A 22,006-nucleotide genomic window follows, 5' to 3' on the forward strand; every position below is an offset into this window, starting at 1 on the left:
TGACGTTTTAGAATGTTATAATGTCCATATTGTGAAATTATTTGTTGGATCGTGTTGTGTTTTGAAATGATTCAGGATGTGATTGTTATTGTAACGGTGCATTGATTTTCATTATTGTTCGATTGGGAACCGGTTTGAGCACATTTATATGAAAAAAGCATCATACAAATTTTAAAAATAAAAACATGTAGCCTTTGTTGTACATTGAGAGCTGGTTTCCGAAATCTAGCCTCCCAAAGGCTATCAATACAATCCCTATCACCACCCTTATTTGCAAAAGCCTTCCCCTACACTATTATGCACCTCAACTACTGTCTCTATAAACGCCAGCAACGGCCTCTTTATTTCCTCCCCCCCCCCAAATCCATAACAAACAGCAATAAAGGCTTTGGGCAAAGGCCTCCCTTTTTATTTTGCATCTCAGATCTTCAATGCCATTTCCCTTTGCCTTGACTGGTGCCTAGGATGAAGCTGCTGTGATGCATCAGAAGAGGGCAGGGCTGTCGTCAAATCCCCTCTCGTTCTTCACACTGTGAGACTGGGATTTAAAAAGCCCTCTAGCTCCCTGAGAATGAGACAGTGGATGGGGCCTATCATTTGCTGCCTTTTCACCTGAAACTATGACCCCTCTGTTAAAATCCAGTTACAGACAAGGCCCCACTGATGGCAGGAAAACAGTATGCTCTTCCCCCTCAACCCTGCTGTCTTAACAACATAAGAGCCATGCTGGCTCAGGCCATGAAGGCCAGCATCCTGTTTTCACAGTGGCCAACCAGCTGCCTATGGAGGACTGTGATGTTCCTGTATTAGTGTATATATGGTAAGTGCTGTTTGTATAGGAGATACATGGTAAGTGGAATGAAAGAGGAGGGGGAGTGAATGGGCAGTAGAATGCTGGATGATTGGCTGAGTGTTTAGAATGGCTGAGAGTATAAATGGAAGGACAGTTAAATCTGGGAGGACGTGAGAGGGTTGTTTTGGTGGGTTTGTGAGAGTTGTTTGAGAGGTGGATGTCAGGAGAGTGTGGAGAAAGAGAGAGTGGGAGTTCTAGTTTATGATAAGTATCATAGTAATAGATGAAACCATATGCTTATGTGCCTTTATAAAGTAATCTTATTATCTTTGCTATTTAATAAATACTGTATTTGGTTTACCAAAGGCCTGATCCTTGGCTGGGGTTTCACAGACCAGAAGGGAGGGTAAGGTAAATACCAAGGCTGAAGAGTGACAAATGGTGGCAGCGGGGAAGGGAAATATAACACCACAAGTATCCAGAGCAAACCAGAATTATCTGCATTGATACAAGGGATTGGGACAGCTTAAGCACGCAGTCACAGAGGTAACCTGATAGACTCAGGCAGAGTCTCTGGGAATACGGGTTATAGGACGTGACTGGTGGTGCTGCCTAGCAGGGGGATCTGGTGAGGTCTATGCTAGAGCAGGGAGAGAAACCATAAAAAAGGACAGTCCGTACTGGTGGAGTCCCTGGTGGTGCCTAGTGACAGGCAGTAACCACGAGCAGGTAGGAACCTGACAGGGAGAGCCAGGGAAGGGCGTCACAAGGACCAGTGAGCAGAACCTCAGTGCAACACAGCGCAACTCTTTCTACTTGCAATTCCTGGCAAGTGGAGGTAGAACATAGCCTGAACCTCCATGAAATTGTCTAATCCCCTTTTAAAGCCATCCACGTTGGTGGCCATCACTGCAGCAAGTTCCATAGTTTAATTATGCACTGTGTGAAGGCCTTTTTTTTTGTCTGTCCTAAACTTTCCAACATTCAGCTTCATTGGATGGTCCCAGTTTCTAGAATCTTCCAAGGAGCTTTGAGGGATGGCAGGTCTTGTCTCTAACTGCATGTTGAGCTTTCGGGGTCCTTGGCAGCTCCACTGCAGAGTTGTGTAACTAGAGACAAGGCCCTGTCCTCACCCCCCACATCCACACTCACCATCATGACTGTGGCAAGTGGATCTATGGGATCCCCTGGTTACCGAATAGGGAGGTGAGGAAGCGTGAGACCTGTTGCCAGGGTAGCGGAGGTGAAAACAGGCAGGACAGGTACGCAAATAAGCATTCAAATAGCTCTTTTAGACAAAGACCCAGTTGGGTTGGATGGAAAATACAAACTAAAGCAAGCCAAGGCAGGTTGTGTATCAAAAATCACCAGATGCCAACGTTTATTGGATTTATGGCGCCAGAAAGTTACAGTTTTAAAAACAAAAAAGTGAAAACCCATAAAAAAGAGAGAGAGAGAGAGAGGAGGCTGGCCCCTCCAAACTGAATGAAGACTTCTTGCTGTTCTTGGGGTTGAAAGGAGAGGCAGCTATGAGACCATAACTGAGCTTCCCTAGAGGGGGCTTGGACAAGCCTCGACTCCAATTCAAAGCTGAATCTGGTGTTACACACGAAAGCTAAACATTAACTTGGCCCCAAACCAAGAAAAAGGCCATGTAAAAAACAGGTTTTTTTCTCGCTGGTGAGGACCAGACAGGAAGTGAGACAAGAACACACACACACATCCTCTCCATCAGAAGATGGCAGCATGGCCTCTGAACATAACCATCAAAACCTTCTGGCTCTAGAGATCCGGTCGGAACAAAACGATGACCTGGCAAACCACATGGGATCTTACTTGCCAGTACATATTGTGGCCTCCCAGGGGCTTGAAAGCCACCTGGTTTCAACAGCAAAAGCTGCAGGTTTACTGGGCCTCTAGTGGGCTGCCATACAGGGCTGGTGGGATGCGTTAGGGCAGGCTTGTAAAGCCTGTGACCCATTAAGCCTAAGGCAGCCACCAGTGCCTTGATGCACCTTTGGCTATTGCTGCCTGGGACTACAGAAACAGAGGCATGGGTCAGAGACTTGGCAAGGCTGGGGAGCTGTGCTGGTGGCTCAGAAAGAGGGAAAGAGGAAAGAACAGAGAGCACAATGGGCCTTGGCTCCAATTCAAAACATTTGTAAACAAAACAGCTGAACTATAGCCCTATGAATTGTATTACTTGTGCATGGTGCATAATCAGGAGACAGAAAGTGAGGAAGCTGTGGCCTTCCAGAAGTTGCTGGACTGGGGCTGATGGGAATTGGGAGTCCAACAACCTCTGGAGACGGGCCACACAGTGTCCTCACCTCTGACTTAGAGGGCAGAGTGATGCTGCGTCCCATTAACCCTATCCTCAACGTTGGGTCTTCTTTCTTCAACATCCATGCCGCACACGGTTTTCTTAAAATAATAATTGAAAAAAGGCGTGTTGCATTCCTGTGCAATCCTTACTTGCAAACAGGAGCCCATGTGCTGGGTCCGTTGGCTTGTTTGTTTCAGACAACTGTTCACAACGCACAACTGTCGAAGGAAGCTGGGGGCGCAGGGCTCCACATGCGGTCCTGCTTCAGGTCTTTACATGATTATGCCCTACATGCAAGTAACACGAGTGCAAGGCAATGAATCTGCCTCAACACATGGAGAAAAAAAGGTACGTACTTCCAGGTTTTCCCAGCCGGCGGCAAGAAACACAAAATTGTGGACGGATCCCACGTTGTATTGGTCTGGCCGTATGGGTGGAGAGAATCTGAGCACCTACACACACACACAAACGCACGCACGTTGCTCTTGTCCTATGCAATGCCAGGGTTGGGGAACCTGCAGCATCCAGACGTTGCAGGACTCCAACTCCCATCAGCCCAAGCCAGCATGGCCAACAATGAGGGCTGATGGGAGTTGTAGTCCAGCAACGTCTGGTTTCCCATCCATGCTCTACACCAGGGAATGGGGGAAACTCGTGTCCTCCAGTTGTTCTTGAAGTACAACCCCCATCATCCCTGGCCACTGGCTTTGCTGCCTGGGGCTGAAGGGAGCTGAGGGTCCAGCAAAGTTGAGAGGGCTGCAGTTTCCTCACCTGTGCTCTGAACGTAGAGAGGCTTCTCCTTTTTCACCCCCCCGGAATAGGACACACTTTCTCTGTTCTCTCTCGCCCCACCCCACCCCAAACGTGATGGCAAACTCTCCCCTCACACAGAAAGAGCTTCTGCTGCAGTCCGTCGCGCTTGCCCTGGAAGTGCAGCACAGAGGGGGGGGAAGGGTCCCGGCGACGTTCAGGACTGGCAGCTGAGCCTGGCTTAGTTAGGCCTGAGCGGCAGGAAGGCTGCTGCTGTCGGGCAAGGCGTCCTGGTGGGCCTCCAGGCGGCTTTGTTCCAGGGCGATCGCCTCAGCAGAGTACTTGCATTTCTCTGAGCCGCACTGGCACGTGAAGTATTTGCTCTTGATGTCCCAGAAGTGGTCGCCGTAGTCAAGGCTGCACCCCAGAGCAGGCAAGGGAAAAAAAAGAAGGAAGGAAGGGTCAAAGGGTTAGCGGAGCAAAGGCTGATGCCACACTGGGGCTGTGGGCACATTTGCAAACCACAGAGCCAGCAACTGGGATGGCGTTAAAAGGGGATTAGACAAATCCTTGGAGTAGAAGGCCACTGATGGCTACTAGCCGCAATGGCTATCTTTTATCTTACACCCGGTGTGGTGTACTGATTAAAGTGCTGGACTGGGACCTGGGAGGCCAGGGTTCAACTCCCAGCTTGGCCACAAAGCTTGCTGAGTGACCTTGAGCCAGTCACTGCCTCTCAGCCTAACCTACCTCACAGGGTTGTTGTGAGGGTAAAATGAAGAGTGAGAGAAACATGTGCACCACCTTGAGCTCCTTGGAGGAAAGGCAGGATATAAATGCAAGAATGAATAAAATGCCTCCACTGTCGGAGGCAAGTGTGTATCTATATGCTCCCCAGGACTCTCCCTTTACAACAGAGCATCTTTCCTGTATTCTGAAACTGCCCAACACCCTACTGCTGTTACCCTTTGCTTTACCACCACCTCCATGTCACCAGCTGCATCTCCTCCCCATCACATACAAACGTATATATACACATACATACGCAAGAGTCTCCCCCATCTACTGACCCTAGCTCTTCGCCAGTCTGAATGTCCCGGCTACTGAAGAGGGCAATGTGGGGGAAACGCAGGTCCTGGTGCAGCATGAACACCCGCACAGGGATGATGTTGGGATCACACAAGTGGTTGATGAAGCGGCTGACGTTGCCATAGTAACGTGCGTCGATGCAGTACACCTCACCGTCCTGCAGAGTGGGTGGAGATCCAACATATACAGAACCCGGGCAGTTTCTAGGCTCTATGCTTCCACCCCCACCCCTTCATCCAAGGGCAGGAAGGAGGATGATTCACAAGTCCCAGATACCCAGCTTTCTTCTATTCTTTTTTTAAAGAGTAAGTAGAACCTGAGATATGAGACAAAATGCACATATGTTCTTTTCATTTTTAGGGATCCTCCCCACAACTTCAGCAATTTTACTTTGCTCACTGGAAAAAAATTCCCAAGGATGCCCATGAAAGACTCTGGGATGTTTTGGAAAAAACAGCACTTCTGTTTCCTGCACTGAGCAGGGGGTTGGACTCAATGGCCTTATAGGCCCCTTCCAACTCTTCTATTTCCTGATTCTATGACTCCTAAACTTTGATCCATTTGATCTGCTCCGACTCATTCTGGTCTGCATTCCTGATCTGCTTCCCCTCACCAATTGCTCTCTCAGAGAACCCAGGACTTCTGGCGCTCAGTTCCCTTGCTCTAATCCAGGAGCGGCTAATCTGTGGTCCTCCTGCTGTTATTGGACACCAACTCCCATCAGCCCCAGCCAGCATTGCTTAAAGTCAGGGAAGATGGGAGATCTGGACGGCAAAGGGTCAGCTAATCCTGCTCAACACCCATGCTCAGTGCGTAATTTGTAAAAGGAGGTGGGTAAGATAAAAACATAATTAAAAACAACAAAGAATTGTAAGCTTTCTGCTCTGTATTGATTTTTCTCACAGAAATTTAAACTGACAAATCAATCGAACTCAAGTGATGTATACATGATACCCACTTTTGAGGGCTTTGTGTCATCTCCCCCACCCAAACAGCTGCCATTCTCAACATTGAGAGAAGAACTAGGAACATAGGAAGAAGCTGCCGTATACTGAGCCGGACCGTTGGGCCATCAACCTCAGCACTGTCAACACTGAGTGGCAACAGCTCTCCAGGGTTTTTAGGGAGATCTTTCCCAGTTCTGCCAGGAGATGCTGAATTTGAACCAGGGACCTTTTGCACGCAAAGCAGGTGCTCTTCCACTGAGCTACACCCTTCCTTAAAGAAGCAGACCCCCCAAGTCTGCTGGACAGCCATCTGTTGGGAATGCTTTGATTTAGATTCCTGCATTGAGCAGGGGGTTGGACTGGATGGCCTTATAGGCCCCTTCCAACTCTACTTGAAAACTGTCAGGAAACTGCAACTGGTACAGAATGCGGCGGCTCACCTGATTAAAGGCAACCGATGACGAGATCACATCACTCCAGTGCTGAAGGAGTTGCACTAGTTACCAGTTGTTTTCCAAGCCCAATTCAAGGTGTTGGTTTTGACCTTTAAAGCCCTGCACGGTTTCGGCCCAGTCTATCTGAAGGAGCGCTTCCAGCATCAACAGCGATGCCGCCCAACTAGATCAGCCTCGAAAGACCTTCTCTCCATCCCACCAGTTAAAACAGCTAGACTGGTGAGGACTAGGGAGACAGCCTTTTCAATTGTGGCCCCCATTCTGTGGAATTCCCTCCCAAATGATCTCCGCCATGCCCCCGCTATGATGAGCTTCTGCCGGGCCTTGAAGACCTGACTCTTCGGGCAGGCTTTTGGGGTGGGTTAGGTTTTATTATTATTGGTTGAGATTTTAATATTTTAATGTAACTATATGTTTTAATTTTGTACTTCGCCCAGAGTGGCTGGATTGCCAGCCAGATGGGCGACTAATAAATTGAATTAAATAAATAAATAAATAAATAAATAAATACTATTCTATGATAAGCAAACCAGGAAGTGTGACTATCCTTACCTTATTATCCAGATCATATAGGTAGGAGTCATCCTCTCTTACATCAGCTTCAGCATCGGAAATCAATTCCCCCACGTACCTTTGTGCAGGGAAACCGAAGGGGAAAGTGGGACTTGTTGGGAAGTTACTCATCCCTTTAAGCGGGTAAAATCCCTGGCCAGTATGGCACCCCCAAAACTGGGAGAGAACGCCTCTGTCTCCATCCCTCCTGCTCGCCACCCTCCTCCAGATATAGCTGGAGCCGCAGGAGGGGAAAAGGCAGCTCTCCTCCAGGGCCACTCACTCACTCGCATATAAAGGTTCCTTGAGGAATCGTCTGCAGTGCTTGGACTCCCCACCCCATTTTGGCAGTGCGGTATAGCTGTAAACGGACCCTGCAGTGAAGGAAGAACACAAAGATGCAGAGAGAGTTTTGAAGATTGTTAAGACGCATTAGATTCCAACATATTCTCAGCTACTGGGTATCAGAAGGGCAAGTGATAAAGCAACAACAGTAAGGACTTAAGAGCCTTGCAGGATCACCAAGTGATCAGCTCATCTAGTTCAGCACTCTGATTCCCATAGTAGCTACTCAGATTCCTCTGGGGATACCACAGGCTGCCCTAGAGCACAACAGCACTCTCTTGTGTACTATGCAATCCGCAGCAACTCGTACTCAGACACATTATGCCTCTGACCCTGGAAGTCATATTTCGCCATCATGACTAGCAGCCTTTGACAGTCTTATATTATCCTCCATAAATTTGTCTAATCCCCTTTTACAGTGGTCCCTAGTTGGTGGCCATCACCATTTACTTACTTAAATACCCTACTATAAATATTTTACATTTGTATCCCACCTTTCCTCCAAGGAGCTCAAGGTGGCGTACATGCCTCTCCCTCTTCCCATTTTATCTTCACAAGAACCCTGTGAGGTAGGCAGTGGCTCCCCAACTTGTTTTCTCCCACAGACCATTTGGAAATTGCTGAGGGTCTTGGTGGAGCACTTAATGATTTTTCAATCAGTTGTAGCAATTGTAATGTTCTGTACTAGAAGCTGTATGATTTTTTATATTTTTATAGAAATGTCATGGACCACCTGAATGTAGCTTGTGGACCACTAGTGGTCCTCCACCCACAGCTTGGGAACCTCTAGGTTAGGCAGAGACAGTGACTGACCACCAGTGAATTCCATGGCTGAGTGGGGATTTGAACCCTGGTCTCTCAGGTCCTAGCCCAACACTAAGCACTACACCACCACTGGCTCTATATCTTGTGGTAGTGAATTCCATAGTTTTAACACTGCACAATGTGAAGAAGTACTTCTCCTTACATTACAGTTTCTCTCTCCCTTGGAGCAGGCAATTGTTAAAGCCATGATCCATATAAAAAACATCAGAGTGAGTGAATGTAAGAAATGGTCTTTCTGAATAAAATCAACCATAGATAAGAACATGAGACAATGGCCACATCTTGTGGCAATGAGTTCCACGAGTTAAACCTGTGAGCACTACACTGTTTCTTGATTCCCGCTCCCTTCCAGGACATCGTAGCTGTTTTTTCCCAACCCAGTACCCACTTCAAGTTCTCCAATGACCTCTGTAATGACCTGGGGCAGGCACGGATTTTCAGCAGATTACACAGAGTTATGGAAGTATGCAGTGGGGCCAACATTAGCTTCCACAGGCTGGAAAGTTGAGAGAGCAGTGAAAATGGACTCACTTGATGCCGCTCTGTACTACACGGTTCTTGCAGTTCCTCCAGCAGGTGCAGGCCTGGTTACATTCAAAGATCAGGGGTGGCTCAATCTTGTTGAATTCTTGCAGCAAGCGTCCGTCCTGCAAGTGGGAAGAGCAAGACAAAGAGAGACAGGAAGTTATGGAGGCAAAGGTGTTGCCATGGCAACACTGCTGTTCCCTTTTCTCCCCAAGTTCCATAGTCAGAGCTTAAACTACGCCTTGAGATGTGGCCCTGCCTGAGACGTCAAGATTTCCCCGTTAGGACCTACAGACAGGACCCCACCTGGAAAAAAAAAAGTGTTATCCATTATAAAATTGAACTTCTGCTCATAGGATGATGGTCTGCAAACTTGTTACCTTAAGGGAACTGTTCCCTGTTGACTTGTCTGCAGAGAAGCTCTGAACAGAAGAAGAGCCTGCTGGATCAGGCCTGTGGTCCATCTAGCACCCAGCAGGACTGAACCCCCCATCAGCTGATGTCACCCAGGTAGGCATGGTTTTCTGGTATTCAGAGGCTTAGTGCCTCTCAGGTAGAACATAGCCATCACGGCTGGCAGCCACTGCTAGCCTTAACCTCCATGAATTTGTCTAATCCTCTCCCCTTTTCAAGCTGTCCAAGTTGGTGGTCATCACTGCATCTACAGAAACGTCTCTGCCAGTTGAGCAATAGGGAGAGGGGGAAGGGCCCGGTTTAGAACAGGAAGCCTCTGACATCAGCCGTGTCAGGTCTGGGTTTTGAGGGGCCAAATGCTCAGCTGCCCATTCGCGTGCCTTGTCCCTCTGGCCCAATCCACGTGGCTCCTCAGGTGGAAGAGGGCGAGGTGAGCAGAGTTTGCTGCTCCTTCTCTATGCTCCCACCACTGCTTGCTTGCTTGCTCACTTAGAGAGAGCAGGTGAGCTGCCAGCAAAAGCAAGACAGGTGAATAGCAGGATCAGGGGTCTATAAGGATTGGCAGTGAGTCTCCTGCCAGGATAGAGGCCTTAGCAGATGACTGAGGATGCCGACTCCAGACACCAGGCATGACTGGCAGTGTGAGGTCTCAGCAGGATGAAGAAAAACCAAGATGGGTACCTGTAACCCAGTCAGCCCACAGCCTACATGTGACCCAGTTGCTTCCCACTAAAAAAAGCCCCGAAGTGATTTAAAACCAAAGTAAAAAACACAATAAAACCCACTAAAAACAGATTTAACAGTGTGATATAGTATCATTGGTGCTGCCCAAGTCCCAGGAAAACAAAAACATCATTGCTTGGGGCTGAAACAGTGAGGTTGGTGCTAGGCGGGCCTCCCTGGAGAGAGCATTCCATAAAAGCATCCTCACTTCTGACTTTCAAATGTTTCTTGAAAACTTTGTCAGGCCTGTGCAGCTGTTTAAAACATCTATTGAGTAGCCAATCATTTTAGTGATTGCTTTGTACTGCTTTTAAATGTTTTTCTGTTGCTGTACACTACCCTGATGTTTTGTGAGACGACGATATATAAATACATGTATCAAAATAAATAAATAAACAACCAAACAATGTTTGGTTGTATGATGATTTATTTTATTGTTTCATTTTATGCATGGTTTTGATGCACACCACTTAGAAATGCAAATAAGTAAGCAGTATATAAAATGTTCAAATAAAATAAAATAAATAAAGCAAGCTAAGCATCAAAAAGTCAGCATTTCCCCCTCTGACAAAAGGGTTGCACCAGTTTAAATGCTCCTCCTAGTGGATTTTTTAAAAAAATTCTAGGCTTTCCTCTTTCCCCCTTTTCTGGTCAGCCAACAAGCCACAGAAACGTACACTTGCTCACCTTGTCATACCAGCCGCGGATGCTGAGCTGCCCACATTGACAATTCCTGGAGGAACAGTCATCCTGGCATGTGCAATGCTGGGAATGCAAAAAAAAAAGGAGGTGTAAGATGGATCCAACCCGGTGGAGGAGGGGAAGTGGTCCCAGCTCCCATCCAGGACAAATTCACTTGCAGCCCACAGGCAGGACAACCCAGGCGCGCTGCCTTGCCAGCTTGGGAAGGACGAGATGGAGGGTGGAACAGATATTATGAAAGAGGCTGCCAATGTGGTACCCTTCAGATCTTCACCTGGCCCTCACAAAGCCTCTGAGCTGCCCCCCCAAACCCTCTCGGTCATGAGGTGATGAAGATGGTTACCCTTTTCTCTCTCGAAAAATACAAGATGAAGGAAGAAGCCAGACGAGTGGGTGGAAGGGGTGCTCAAGGCACTCACTCAAAAACTCCAAATGCGCCCATGAATCTAAAAAGGCTGGCAACTCCTGCACTATAAAAATCCAAGCTGGAATAGATAGGAAATGGAGGGAGGTAAAGAAAGCCTACTTATGAGGAAACAGGTCATATTGTATAAGTAGCAATGTTCCGCATTGGGAAGAAATTGTGCAGCTCTTGTTTAAGATATGTAAATGTACTGCCTTCAAGTCGATTCCGACTTATGGTGACCCTATGAAGAGGGTTTTCATGAGGCTGAGAGGCAGTGACTGGCCCAAGGTCACCCAGTGAGCTTCATGGCTATGTGGGGATTCGAACCCTGCTCTCCCAGGTCGTAGTCCAACACCTTAACCACTACACCACACTGGCTCATATACACTGTTATCAGGCAGACATCACAGAAAAAAAATGAAGCTGCCTTATACTGAGTCAGATCATTGTTATATCTACCGCAGTACTGTCTACACTGACTGGCAGCAGCTCTTCATGGTTTCAGGCAAACATCATTCAAAGCCCCCCTTGGAGATGCCAAGGATTGAACATGGGGCCTTCTGCATGCCAAACAGATGCTCAACCACTGAGCTATGACCCTTCCCTCACAAAGCGATTTCTGTAAATCACTGCAACCATTTGTTGTTATATGCCTTCAAGTTGATTACGACTTATGGTGACCCTATGAATCAGCGACCTCCAAGAGCATCTGTCGTGAACCACCCTGTTCAGATCTTGTAAGTTCAGGTCTGTGGCTTCCTTTATGGAATCAATCCATCTCTCCTTTGGCCTTCCGCTTGTTCTACTCCCTTCTGTTACTGCAACAATAAGCACCAATAAAAACAACTATTTGTTTAGAATAGGGATAAAGAACCTGAGACCCTCCAGATGTTGTTGGACTCCAACTTCCATCAGCCCCAGCCAGCATGGGCCAAATGGTCAGGGATGATGGGACTTGTAGTCCAACAACGTCTGGAGAGCCACAGTTGAACCATCTCTGGTTTAGAAGAAGCTGCATCTGCTTCTCTGCCCCCCTCAAGGAAAGACGGTTCTTCAGAAGTCCCTGCGGTGACAGGTTATTATTATTATTATTAACATTTATATCCTCCAAGGAGCTCAAGGTGGTGTCCAAACATGGTTCTCCTCTTCTGATTTTATTTATTTTATTTATTTATTTATTACACTTGTATACCGCCCCGTAGCCGAAGCTCTCTGGGCGGTTTACAGTAACTAAAAGCAAATACAATTTAAAACACATCTTTTAAAAAACAATTTAAAATTGTAAACAATGTAAAACACATGCTAATATGCTGAGCTAGGCTGAGAGACAGTGACTGGCCCAAGGTCACCCAGTGATTTTCATGGCCGAGTGGGGATTTGAACCCTGATCCCTCAGGTCCCCCAGTAACCCCCACCTTTTCTGTGTGCGTGCACTTTAACTGCTAAGTTAGCAGCGTTTAGGAGGCAGCTGCTTTATACCTGGTCAGACTCTTTGTCCATCCAGCCCTGAGCTGTGTGTTCTGTCTGGCAAATGGCTCTCCTTGGATTCATAGGTAGTGTCTGTGTGTATTGGGGGTGGGGGGAGTTCCCTATATAACAGAAGACTTCAGAGTTACGCCTTGTTCTCATTCAGGACTCCCCAAGTGCCCTCCAGTTAGATCCCGTTAGGCCACCCACCCTCTCCCGTTCCCAGAGTGTAAAGTGTTTTTCAATCCTTCCTCTTCCACTTCCAGATCAGCACAGGGGCAGCCTTTTCTTGCTCCTTGCTAAAACCGTTTTTTAAATGATTACTTCTGACTTGCTCTTTGGAAGGACAGCAGTTGCTGTGAAACCCACATTATCCAAGCTGATCCAAGTACCTGCAGGTGGGTGACGTTGCGGTCAATGTTCATGGTGGAAGTCTCACAGTTTTCCGAGATGTATTTGTAATCATCTGGGCAGGGCTCATCGTCCACGGAGTTGACGCAGGGAATGGGCACATTCTCAAAGCCACGGGCCACGTCCCTGGAAAGAGGAAGAGACACAGAGCACAAAGAATGACGGATGCTAGCAGCAGTTTTTAAAAATTTGCTGTGGAGCCTTTTGACTTCAGTTTACCCACAATCCTACAAAGCTGTCTGCTTTAAATTTATTCAGATGATGACGATTCATTTCATTCATGAATTGCTTCCCATAAAGCATCCCCGCACAATTAACAATACAACACATACACAGAACAGCCATATATAGAAAAAACAGCTAAAGCATTGGTATAAACACAATTAAAAGTGCGCGCGCATGTATAAAGCAATTTAAAAACATCAACACGTATATAAAATCAACTCAAGTACAATACAGATACCTTCTGGGATACAAACCTCCACTTTGAAAACTGGTTGAGAGTTTATTGTTACCAACTGCTGTTTTATTGTTTGTAAACTACCAGAGTGGATAGAGTGTCAGATTGGGGCCTGGGAGACCAGGGTTCAAATATCTGCTCGGCCATAAAACTCACTAGGTCACTTTCGGCCTAAGCTACCTCACAGGGTTGTTATGAGGACAAAATGGAGAGGGAAGAGAACAATGTATGTCACCTTGAGCTCTTTGGAGGAAAAGTGGGATATAAATTTAATACATACATAAAACGATGACATACTTTTTAATACAGAAAGATGGGGGCAGAAGTGTCAGGGGGAATGAAGTAACACCCTTCCCTGACATCTCCACTTTTCAGGTTGCATACCTGAAATCCAAGTTGTCACTAATAGGCATGGAAGGTCTATACCACTTTGTTTGACATACTCTGTACTTCCTCTTCTTGGAGCCAGCATTGTGTAGTGATTAGAGTGTTGGACTAGGACCTGGGAGACCAGGGTTCAAATCCACACTCAGACATGAAGCTCAGTAGCTGACCTTGGACCAGTCACTGCTTCTCAGCCTAACCTACCTCACAGGGTTGTTGTGAAGATAAAATTAGGGAGGGGGAGAACCATGTTTGTATGCCACCTTGAGCTCTTTGGAGGAAAGGTGAGATATAAATGGGGCAAATAAATCAACTGCAATAAAAAATGAAGCATTGTTAAGAAGAAACAAATATCACTATGAGAACCTAGAGGTTCTCAAGAAGTACATGTAAAGACAGTGCGCATGTAAAAAAGTCTAGAATAAAAGCCGTGAAGGGGTATATGAAGAGGTATATTAGAAACGGCTGCAAATCCTCAGGCCTCTGGCCCCACACAGGTCATAAGAACATAAGAAAAGCCTGCTGGATCAGGCCAGTGGCCCATCTAGTCCAGCATCCTGTCCTCTCAGTGGCCAACCAGGTGCCTGGGGGAAGTCCGCAAGCAGGACCCGGGTGCAAGGACACTCTCCCCTCCTGAGGCTTCTGGCAACTGGTTTTCAGAAACATGCCGCCTCTGACTAGGGTGGCAGAGCACAGCCATCATGGCTAGTAGCCATTGATAGCCCTGTCCTCCATGAATTTGTCTAATCTTCTTTTAAAGCCATCCAAGCTGGTGGCCATTACTGCATCTTGTGGGAGCAAATTCCATAGTTTAACGATGCACTGAGTAAAGAAGTACTTCCTTTTGTCTGTCCTGAATCTTCCAACATTCAGCTTCTTTGAATGTCCACGAGTTCTAGTATTATGAGAGAGGGAGAAGAACTTTTCTCTATCCACTTTCTCAATGCCATGCATAATTTTATACACTTCTATCATGTCTCCTCTGACCCGCCTTTTCTCTAAACTAAAAAGCCCCAAATGCTGCAACCTTTCCTCGTAAGGGAGTCGCTCCATCCCCTTGATCATTCTGGTTGCCCTCTTCTGAACCTTTTCCAGTGATCCGGATGCAAACCCATCCCGCAGGGAACAGCAGAGGCAAGCACTTGCCCGTTATCTTCTCTCTCATACAGCATGACCTCAACGCACGATGCCACCCACCTGCTGATGATGCGCTCAGTGTGCACGGAGTGATTCGGCTGCAGGGCAAACCACACCTCGGAGTTCTCCAAGGTCAGGTCCACAGGTGAGTCCCCTTCCTTGTTCTGCACTTCAGTGTCAACCCCCCACGGCAGGACTAGGCTGCATAGGGGTGGGGCAAACAGGGTCAGAGCAAAAGCAGAGTAATTGCATCCAGCCAGCCTTCAACACCCCTGACAATATGAAAGAGACCCCAGGCACCCTGTTTGGCTTACAGGAAACACTTGTGGTAGCTCTCCCAGGCAGCTATGTGCAGAGGTATGTCTCCATGGAAAGTGACAGCGTGGAGGTCACACTGGGCATTCAGGAGGACTTCAGCAATCTCTGCACTCCCTGTGAAGGAGGCCCAGTGCAAACATTTGTTCTCTTCCTATTTGGGAGAAGAGGGAGGAGTTGAAGGAAGACAAGGCTATCAGCGGCTACTAGAGCAAGGAGAGAGGGTCAGCACCACAAGAAGACAGAACGAAGAGAGCTACAGAGCTCACTGATCCAAGCTCTACATGTTCAGCACAGATGCGAAGAGAATAAAATTTTGCTCTACCGCTTTTTCAAGCTAGTTCTTGAGTTGTTCAGGTTTTAAGAAAAAGACGTTTCCGAATTTTCAGAACTTTCAAGCACCTGAAAGAAGAGTGTTCCACTCTGAAATGCAGAGAGCTACCATAAAAAGTCTTGCATCAATGAGCACTGGAGCCTGTTCTCCTCTTTGTTCCGTTCCACTAATGGCTACCAGCCACAATGGCTACATATTTCCCCCCACTGTTGGAGGCAGTATGCCTCCGAATACCAGTTGCCGGTAATTGCAAGTAGGGAAGAGTATTGTTGCGCTCACGTCCTGCTTGCAGGCTTCCGATAGGCATCTGGTTGACCACTGTGAGAACAGGCCTGATCCAGCAGGCCTCTTTAAGAGAGTATAGTGACAATCTAACATGCCAGGAGACCAATAATTCACAGGTCCCTGTATGACTCATCCTGTCCCTACTGAGATTTTCTGGAAAGGCTGTCCTCTGTGTCCTGCCTCCATCTATGGTGCATTTGGCAAGTTTATGTGGGACAGGGCCTTCTTGGTGGTGGTGCTTAGGCTCTTGAACTCCCTCCCTTGGGAGGCTTGTTAGGCCAATTCCCACCCAGCCTTCAGAAAGGCAATTAAAATTTAGGTCAGACTTTAACAACCTGGTACTCCTCCAGGTGCTTTGGACTACAACTCCCATCAGCCCTGGTCAGTGCATGCCTTCTAAATGGTTTTAAAAGTCTCCCTGATTAAACAGGGCACTATTTGAGAAAAGGCATCCCCCTTCTTTTTCTTTCCCATCCCTCCACTGTTCAAAATTGGTGCCTGGAATTTCCCATCTCCACACCCTCCTCCCAGCAACTGGGTGATAGAATACAGGCAAAGAGTAAGACATAGGCACAGCCATTCAGAATGCTCTCTTACAAACTAATGTCACTGCTGGTTCCCTCCTCGCCTCTCAAAGAAGTCAACCCGGCAAGTAAAAAGAATTAGAAGGCCCCAAGCACCAAGCACAATGGGCAGTTTTGAGCTAGCTGTAAGACCATAATTCTGCAGATTTTCTTGGGAATAAACCCCACTTGAAACAGTGGGACTTATCTTCAAGTAGCCTGATCCAGAAAGCATGTTCTTTTTCTGCAGAAATACTGGTTGTTTTTGCACACGCAGATTAATACAAAGTGAATCAATTCATTAAAAAGTCATGGACTTCAGGGTCTGAACCACACGCGCAGCAGGAGGGGGTGACTGAATGTTGAGGTGCTGGATGGACTATACCACAGCAGAACGCAGGAGGAGGAAGTCACATTTTTCTGAATGCTTACCGACATGAAAAGCAGCAGAAAACTAGCCCATTAGAACAAAGAGGTAGGATAGAACATTTCTAGTGCTTTCTTTTTGCAGAGTTTTGTGGGGGTTTTCAAAATGTGAAGGCACATTTTTAAAAATGGCCCCGCTACCCCACCTGCAGTTTTACAGTGGTACAGTCCATTTGGCCATCTCCTTTCTTTGCATGTGCCAGAGACTTCCTTCTTCAGGCAGCAGCTCCAGTTCACCAAGAGCAAGCGCCGCCCACTTCTCTTTTGAACCACCTTTGTAGGCCTGAGCTCGTCCCGCACGGGAACTAGGGGACCAAAAATTCACATACTTCGTCAGTCAACGCAATGTGGGCTCCCCGGGTAAGCAGCATGCGGATCACCTCAATGTGCTTATGCTTGGCAGCCCAGATAATGGGGGTCCAACCTCCGCTATCCTAAAAAAAGAGGGAGACAAAGAGAAGGCTCGTGTGATGCCAGTGGAAGAGCCGTGGCTCAAAAAGGTGGTGCGTGATACTGTAAGCATTGCCCTGGCTGCCAATCAGCTACCAGGACTAGATTCAAGGTGCTGGGATTGCTTTATAAAGCCCTATACAGCTTGGTTTGAGGATAGTTTTATGTATATATGTTTTTCATTTGGTTTGTGTGGATTATTATCTGCATTTTATTTACCCAGTGTGCAGAGCTTTTTGATTATCTCCTAAATAAAAGGGGTTGCATTCAACTAAGTCCTACTCAGAGTAGACCCCTTGAAATATGAACCTAAGTTAGACATGTCCATTAACTTCAACTCTGAGTAGGATTAGCACTGGACACCACCCACAATTCCTTTCTTTCCTTTTTCCCCTAACTGTGGCTGTCTTGCAGTGTTTGTTTTTAATGTGGTGCAGACCTGTTGATTGATTGATTGATTGTATTTGTATACCGCCCCATAGCCAAAGCTCTCTGGGCGGTTTACAGTAACTGGTGCAAGGGAGTCCTTTTCCGTGAACCAGGCAGTGCGCACATTGTTCTTGTTGGGGTGCAAGCGGCTGAGCTTGAAGACGCCCTGGGCGGGGCAGGCATAGAGGCGGACCGTGACCATCTTCACATCTTTCCCTTGTGGCTGTAAGAGTATGACTGGCTTCAGATGGTTGCCATTTACATAAGCAAACTTCACACTCCCAAAGAGTGTCATTCAGTTCTTTTAAAAGTATTTTTGGTTTCTTGTACACCTCTTTAAATGCGTATGTGTTTATGAATGGCCTGAAATGATAAGCGTGCACAAAAGCACACACACAGAGAACCAAATTATAGGCCGGGAAATGCCGGTTTCCCTCCCCCTCCCATTCCCTCTTGGAACAAGCCCTTCACTCACCTGGGCGTTGACGTCCACCTGTCCTGTGGATAGCAGCAAGCTGACCATCTCCACACTGCCATTCTTGGCAGCGTGATGGAGACAGGTAGATCCATCGTCCTCCTTCGGCAGCAGCAGCAGCAGCGGGAAGGTAAAACATCAGTAACAACAGGTGTGAGGCAGGCATCTCATCACCCCACCCCACAGTCCACTCCATCCTCCGTCGCTTCCCTCCTTAACTCCTCTCATGTTCATCTGACCTGACAGGAACGGCCATAGCTCAGTGCCAGAGTATCTGGCTCACACACAGAAGGCCCCAAGTTCAATTCCCAGCATCTCCAGGTAGGGCTGGGAAAAGACTCTCCCCGCCTGAAACCCTGGAGGGCCACTGCCAATCAGAGTAGCCGGTACTGAGCTAGACAGACCAATATAAGGCAGCTTTCTGTGCTCCTAACACTAGGGTCCCTCTGTTTCCATTCTAGGCCAATTTTGCACTGGATGCCACCTAATTATCTTCCTCCAAATCTCTTTAGCCCTCATACAGTGATTCAAACATTGACCCTAGCACAGTTTACATGACCCCTCACTCCACCCACTATTTTGACCAGTCTCACAGCGGAGCATTCATAAAATGGATTGTCCTGCCCTGCCCCCTCCTCAGCCACCAACACTACACACATCACAGAGAAAAAAAGCTACTATCAACAATCCCCTACAAAAGTCTGCTACTGGTTTTTCTAGAAGGGCTCTTGTTCCAACTGGGGAAGGTTTTTATCATTGCCATGACCAGGAATGGCTGCATCTGTGGAATTGAAAGGCATACTACAGCCTCTCCCAACCGCTGGGTCCACAGATGGTGCTGGACTACCACTCCCATCAGTCCCTGTCATCATGGCCAATGGTCAGGAATTATGGGAACTGTAGTCCAGCAACATCTGGTTGGGAAAGAATGGCACAGAGGCCCTGCCAGAAAAAAGGTGGCAACTCTACTCTTATACTGATACACCCTCACAACATTCCAAATATCCCCCTTTAAGAAATATGTCTTCCCCGCTCTTGTCCCTGCACTCATCCTTCCCCAGAGAGCTTTCCCCATTTGTCTCCAGACCTTCGTGTAAACGCAGCCACCCCTTCTGACCAAGTAACGTGCTAACTCCACATGGTTGTTTGCAACAGCTTCCATTAGAGGGGTCCGATGCAACTTGTCCACCGTGTTTATGTTGGCCCCAGCCTGGAGTAGAGAAGATGAACAATTAAACAGACCTCATATATCCCCCACCCCCTGCAAGCCCAAGTCTTTAACTTTAATCATATGACCAGTCTTTAACTTTGAATCACTCTTGCAACAGAGGGAAGGAGCCTTCTTCCCCTGGGCTCCTACTGGGAGGAAGGGCAGGATATAAATCTTATAAAACAAACAAACAAGCAAACTTGAGTTCCCAGCTCCTGACCCAGAGATAGGCCTAGTTTGCAGTCCCACTAAACCATCGTTTAAACTAACTACAGTTTAATGTGAATCAATAGTGAGCTGGTGAATGCTGCTCAAATGTTCCTATGGCACCCTCCCCAACTGCAGATGAAGCAAGTCAGAGTCTAGCTTGTCATGGTACCTGAACACAGGGTCGTGGTTTATTTCCTCCAAACACACCATGACCAGTAAAGCAAGGGTTGTCCTTAGCTTACCGTTTGGGGGAGACTAGTAGGAGAGCCTGGGTTCAGACAACACGACAAGCCAGACTTTGGGTTGTTCTGGTTGCAGTGAACAGCAGCAGGGAAATAATACCAAGGAACTATTTGAGCATACACCAGTATGCTGCTCCTTCACAGTAAACCATGGTTAATTAACCAAGCCTTAACTTTCAGAAGTCCTTTTCAGCCCTTGTGCCTCCTGCATATTCCTTCACTCGCCCTTTCAACCCACCCTCCTCCTCTGCCTGTTGTAGAAATGAGGAATCCATTTTAATCTCACAGCAAACCAAGAGAAGGGAGGCAACAGGATCAGTGAGGGATCAGGCCAGGAACACCATGAACAATTGCAGGCCTGGTTCACACACACATCAGAATGGGGGTGGTAATGAAGCGGAAGAGTCCTGAGGGGGCAGAATAGAGTGCACCATTTCAAATGGTGGGGGTGAATGGCATTTTCTAGTGTTCTGTGTTGAAAATACACACACACTGCAATCAGATTATTAACACAGCTGGAAGAGAATCCTGATGTACTGATTTTTTACATTCAGGAAGCTTGACATGTGGGAAGCAATTTAACCCCCATACACACACGTACACTTGGAAGTGGTACAGTCCACTCAACCATCTCAGGACTCTACCACCTCATTCTGTAGATCATGGTTGAGATGTGCAAATTTGCCCTGGTTACATCTGATGGTGAGGATTAAGGGAGTTAAAACTTAAGGCCTGATGGAAAAAATGGGCCTAGATGAAAGCTAGACACAGTTGTGTGGATGTCTTTGGGAGGGAACTGCAGGGATGGAAGGCAGCAAGGGAGGACAGGCAGAGTTGTTTTAGAAAGAAAGGAGGGAAGAGCTGGTGAAGGGAAGGTCACTGGCAGGAACGCAAGAAGAAATCAAGTTGTAAAGATAAGGTGGGGCAAAACTATAGACAGCTCTAAAGATCAGACTAATGAAATATTCTTCTTGTTGCACCTTTAATATAGTGGTATCTACCTTTTGGATTCCCTCCCCTTTAATATTAGACAGGCACCATCTCTGTTACCTTTTCAGAGCCTACTGAAGACCTTCCTCTTTCAACAAGCCTGAGACCTTATCCCAGTCTGAGTCTGTGTTGGAACTGCTTTTTAAGTTGTTCTTAATTATTTTTTTAAAAAATATGTTTTTAAAGATGTTTTGCTTTAATATGTTTTTAAGGATATTTTGTTGTAATATATTTTAAAGTCTGTTTTTATGACATTGAGAGTGTTTTTAGTGCTTTTGTTTGCCGCCCTGGGCTTCTAATGGGAGGAAGGGCTAATATTATAAATCTAATAAATAATAAACAAACAAACAGATAAATAATATTCAGCTGGTATTGGAGTTTTGTTTAGGGGGTTCTCATTATTTACATTCTTATTATTGTTTGCTTTCCTTTGTCTTTTTCCCCTCTCTTGCAATTGCAGATGAAAAAAAGGGGGGGGGAGGGAAAGAGATCAGGACAAAGAGTTTGGGCTGGATCCAGGACAGAGTGGAAAGGCAGCAGAGAGGCCCAAGTACACACAAACGAACAGGGGTCCCACCTGCAGCAACACATGGCAGATTTCCAGGAAGCCCTTCTGTGCAGTGGCATGCAGTGGGAATCGCTTGCTCCGCTGCTCCCTCTGAAAACTGGGGTCCAAGCAGTCCACGGGAAAAGAAGGCCAGACATCTGGGAGCCGGAAGAGACAAGGCAACCTGCTGAACAGGATGCGCCAGCGCTGTTTCCCAGGCACATGCAGAAGCGGGTGTAAAACAAAGCCACCCACAGAGCATAACTAATCTAGCTCCCCACCATGGCTGACGTGGATTTCAATCCTCCCACGTGAAGAGGCATTGAAAGACTGGGAACAGAAATCCATCTTTTTACTTATCACTTCACAAGAGAATGAGTGACCACCAAGGGCAGCTAGTGGCTCCGTCTCAGTGGGGCAATGGAATCTGCTCCGGGTTTCAGTCCGAACTTAATTTAACTGAAGTACCCTGGACAACTCCTAGAAAGTTCGGACTAAAACCCGCAGAAGATTCCACTGCCCCACTGACTTGGAGCCATAGCAACTATTGGCTGCTGCTACTGCTGCCACTACAACTACTAACCTATTCTTCTTTTTGAGAGCTCACAGAACCCAGAGAGAAGCTGCCTTATACCAAGTCAGACCATTGGTCTATCTAGGTCAAGATAGTCTACAATGAGTGGCAGCAGCTCTCCAGGATTTCAGGCAGGGGACACTGCCAGCCCTACCTGGAGATGCCAGAGACTGACCTTTGGACCTTCTGCATGCAAAACAAGTTGCTCTGTCACTGAGGCCCTGTTCACACGTTACAGTCAACAA

The 22,006-nt window shown here is 47.1% G+C and overlaps 1 protein-coding gene across 6 annotated transcripts in view; it reads right to left on the reverse strand.

Moving 5' to 3' along the window:
• Positions 1-2,143: 2,143 nt before the first annotated feature.
• The window catches only part of LOC133386993 (histone-lysine N-methyltransferase EHMT2-like), a 69,680-nt gene continuing 49,817 nt past the window's right edge, over positions 2,144-22,006 (reverse strand). For 5 of the 6 annotated variants that reach the window (XM_061630870.1, XM_061630871.1, XM_061630869.1 and 2 more), the window contains 13 exons: positions 21,218-21,345; positions 19,076-19,198; positions 17,989-18,090; positions 16,964-17,068; positions 15,026-15,180; positions 14,772-14,912; positions 12,712-12,856; positions 10,432-10,509; positions 8,614-8,729; positions 7,200-7,286; positions 6,913-6,991; positions 4,940-5,115; positions 2,144-4,286 (listed from right to left, as the gene is read on the reverse strand). In XM_061630870.1, coding sequence (XP_061486854.1) covers positions 4,115-4,286; positions 4,940-5,115; positions 6,913-6,991; positions 7,200-7,286; positions 8,614-8,729; positions 10,432-10,509; positions 12,712-12,856; positions 14,772-14,912; positions 15,026-15,180; positions 16,964-17,068; positions 17,989-18,090; positions 19,076-19,198; positions 21,218-21,345 — 1,607 coding nt within the window. In that variant the 3' untranslated portion in view covers positions 2,144-4,114. Of the gene's footprint in view, positions 4,287-4,914; positions 5,116-6,912; positions 6,992-7,199; positions 7,287-8,613; positions 8,730-10,431; positions 10,510-12,711; positions 12,857-14,771; positions 14,913-15,025; positions 15,181-16,963; positions 17,069-17,988; positions 18,091-19,075; positions 19,199-21,217; positions 21,346-22,006 lie in introns of all 6 variants that reach the window. The other variant, XM_061630873.1, reaches the window with a different exon arrangement.

The sequence above is a fragment of the Rhineura floridana genome, chromosome 6 (assembly GCF_030035675.1).
Source record: "Rhineura floridana isolate rRhiFlo1 chromosome 6, rRhiFlo1.hap2, whole genome shotgun sequence".
NCBI lineage: Eukaryota > Metazoa > Chordata > Lepidosauria > Squamata > Rhineuridae > Rhineura > Rhineura floridana.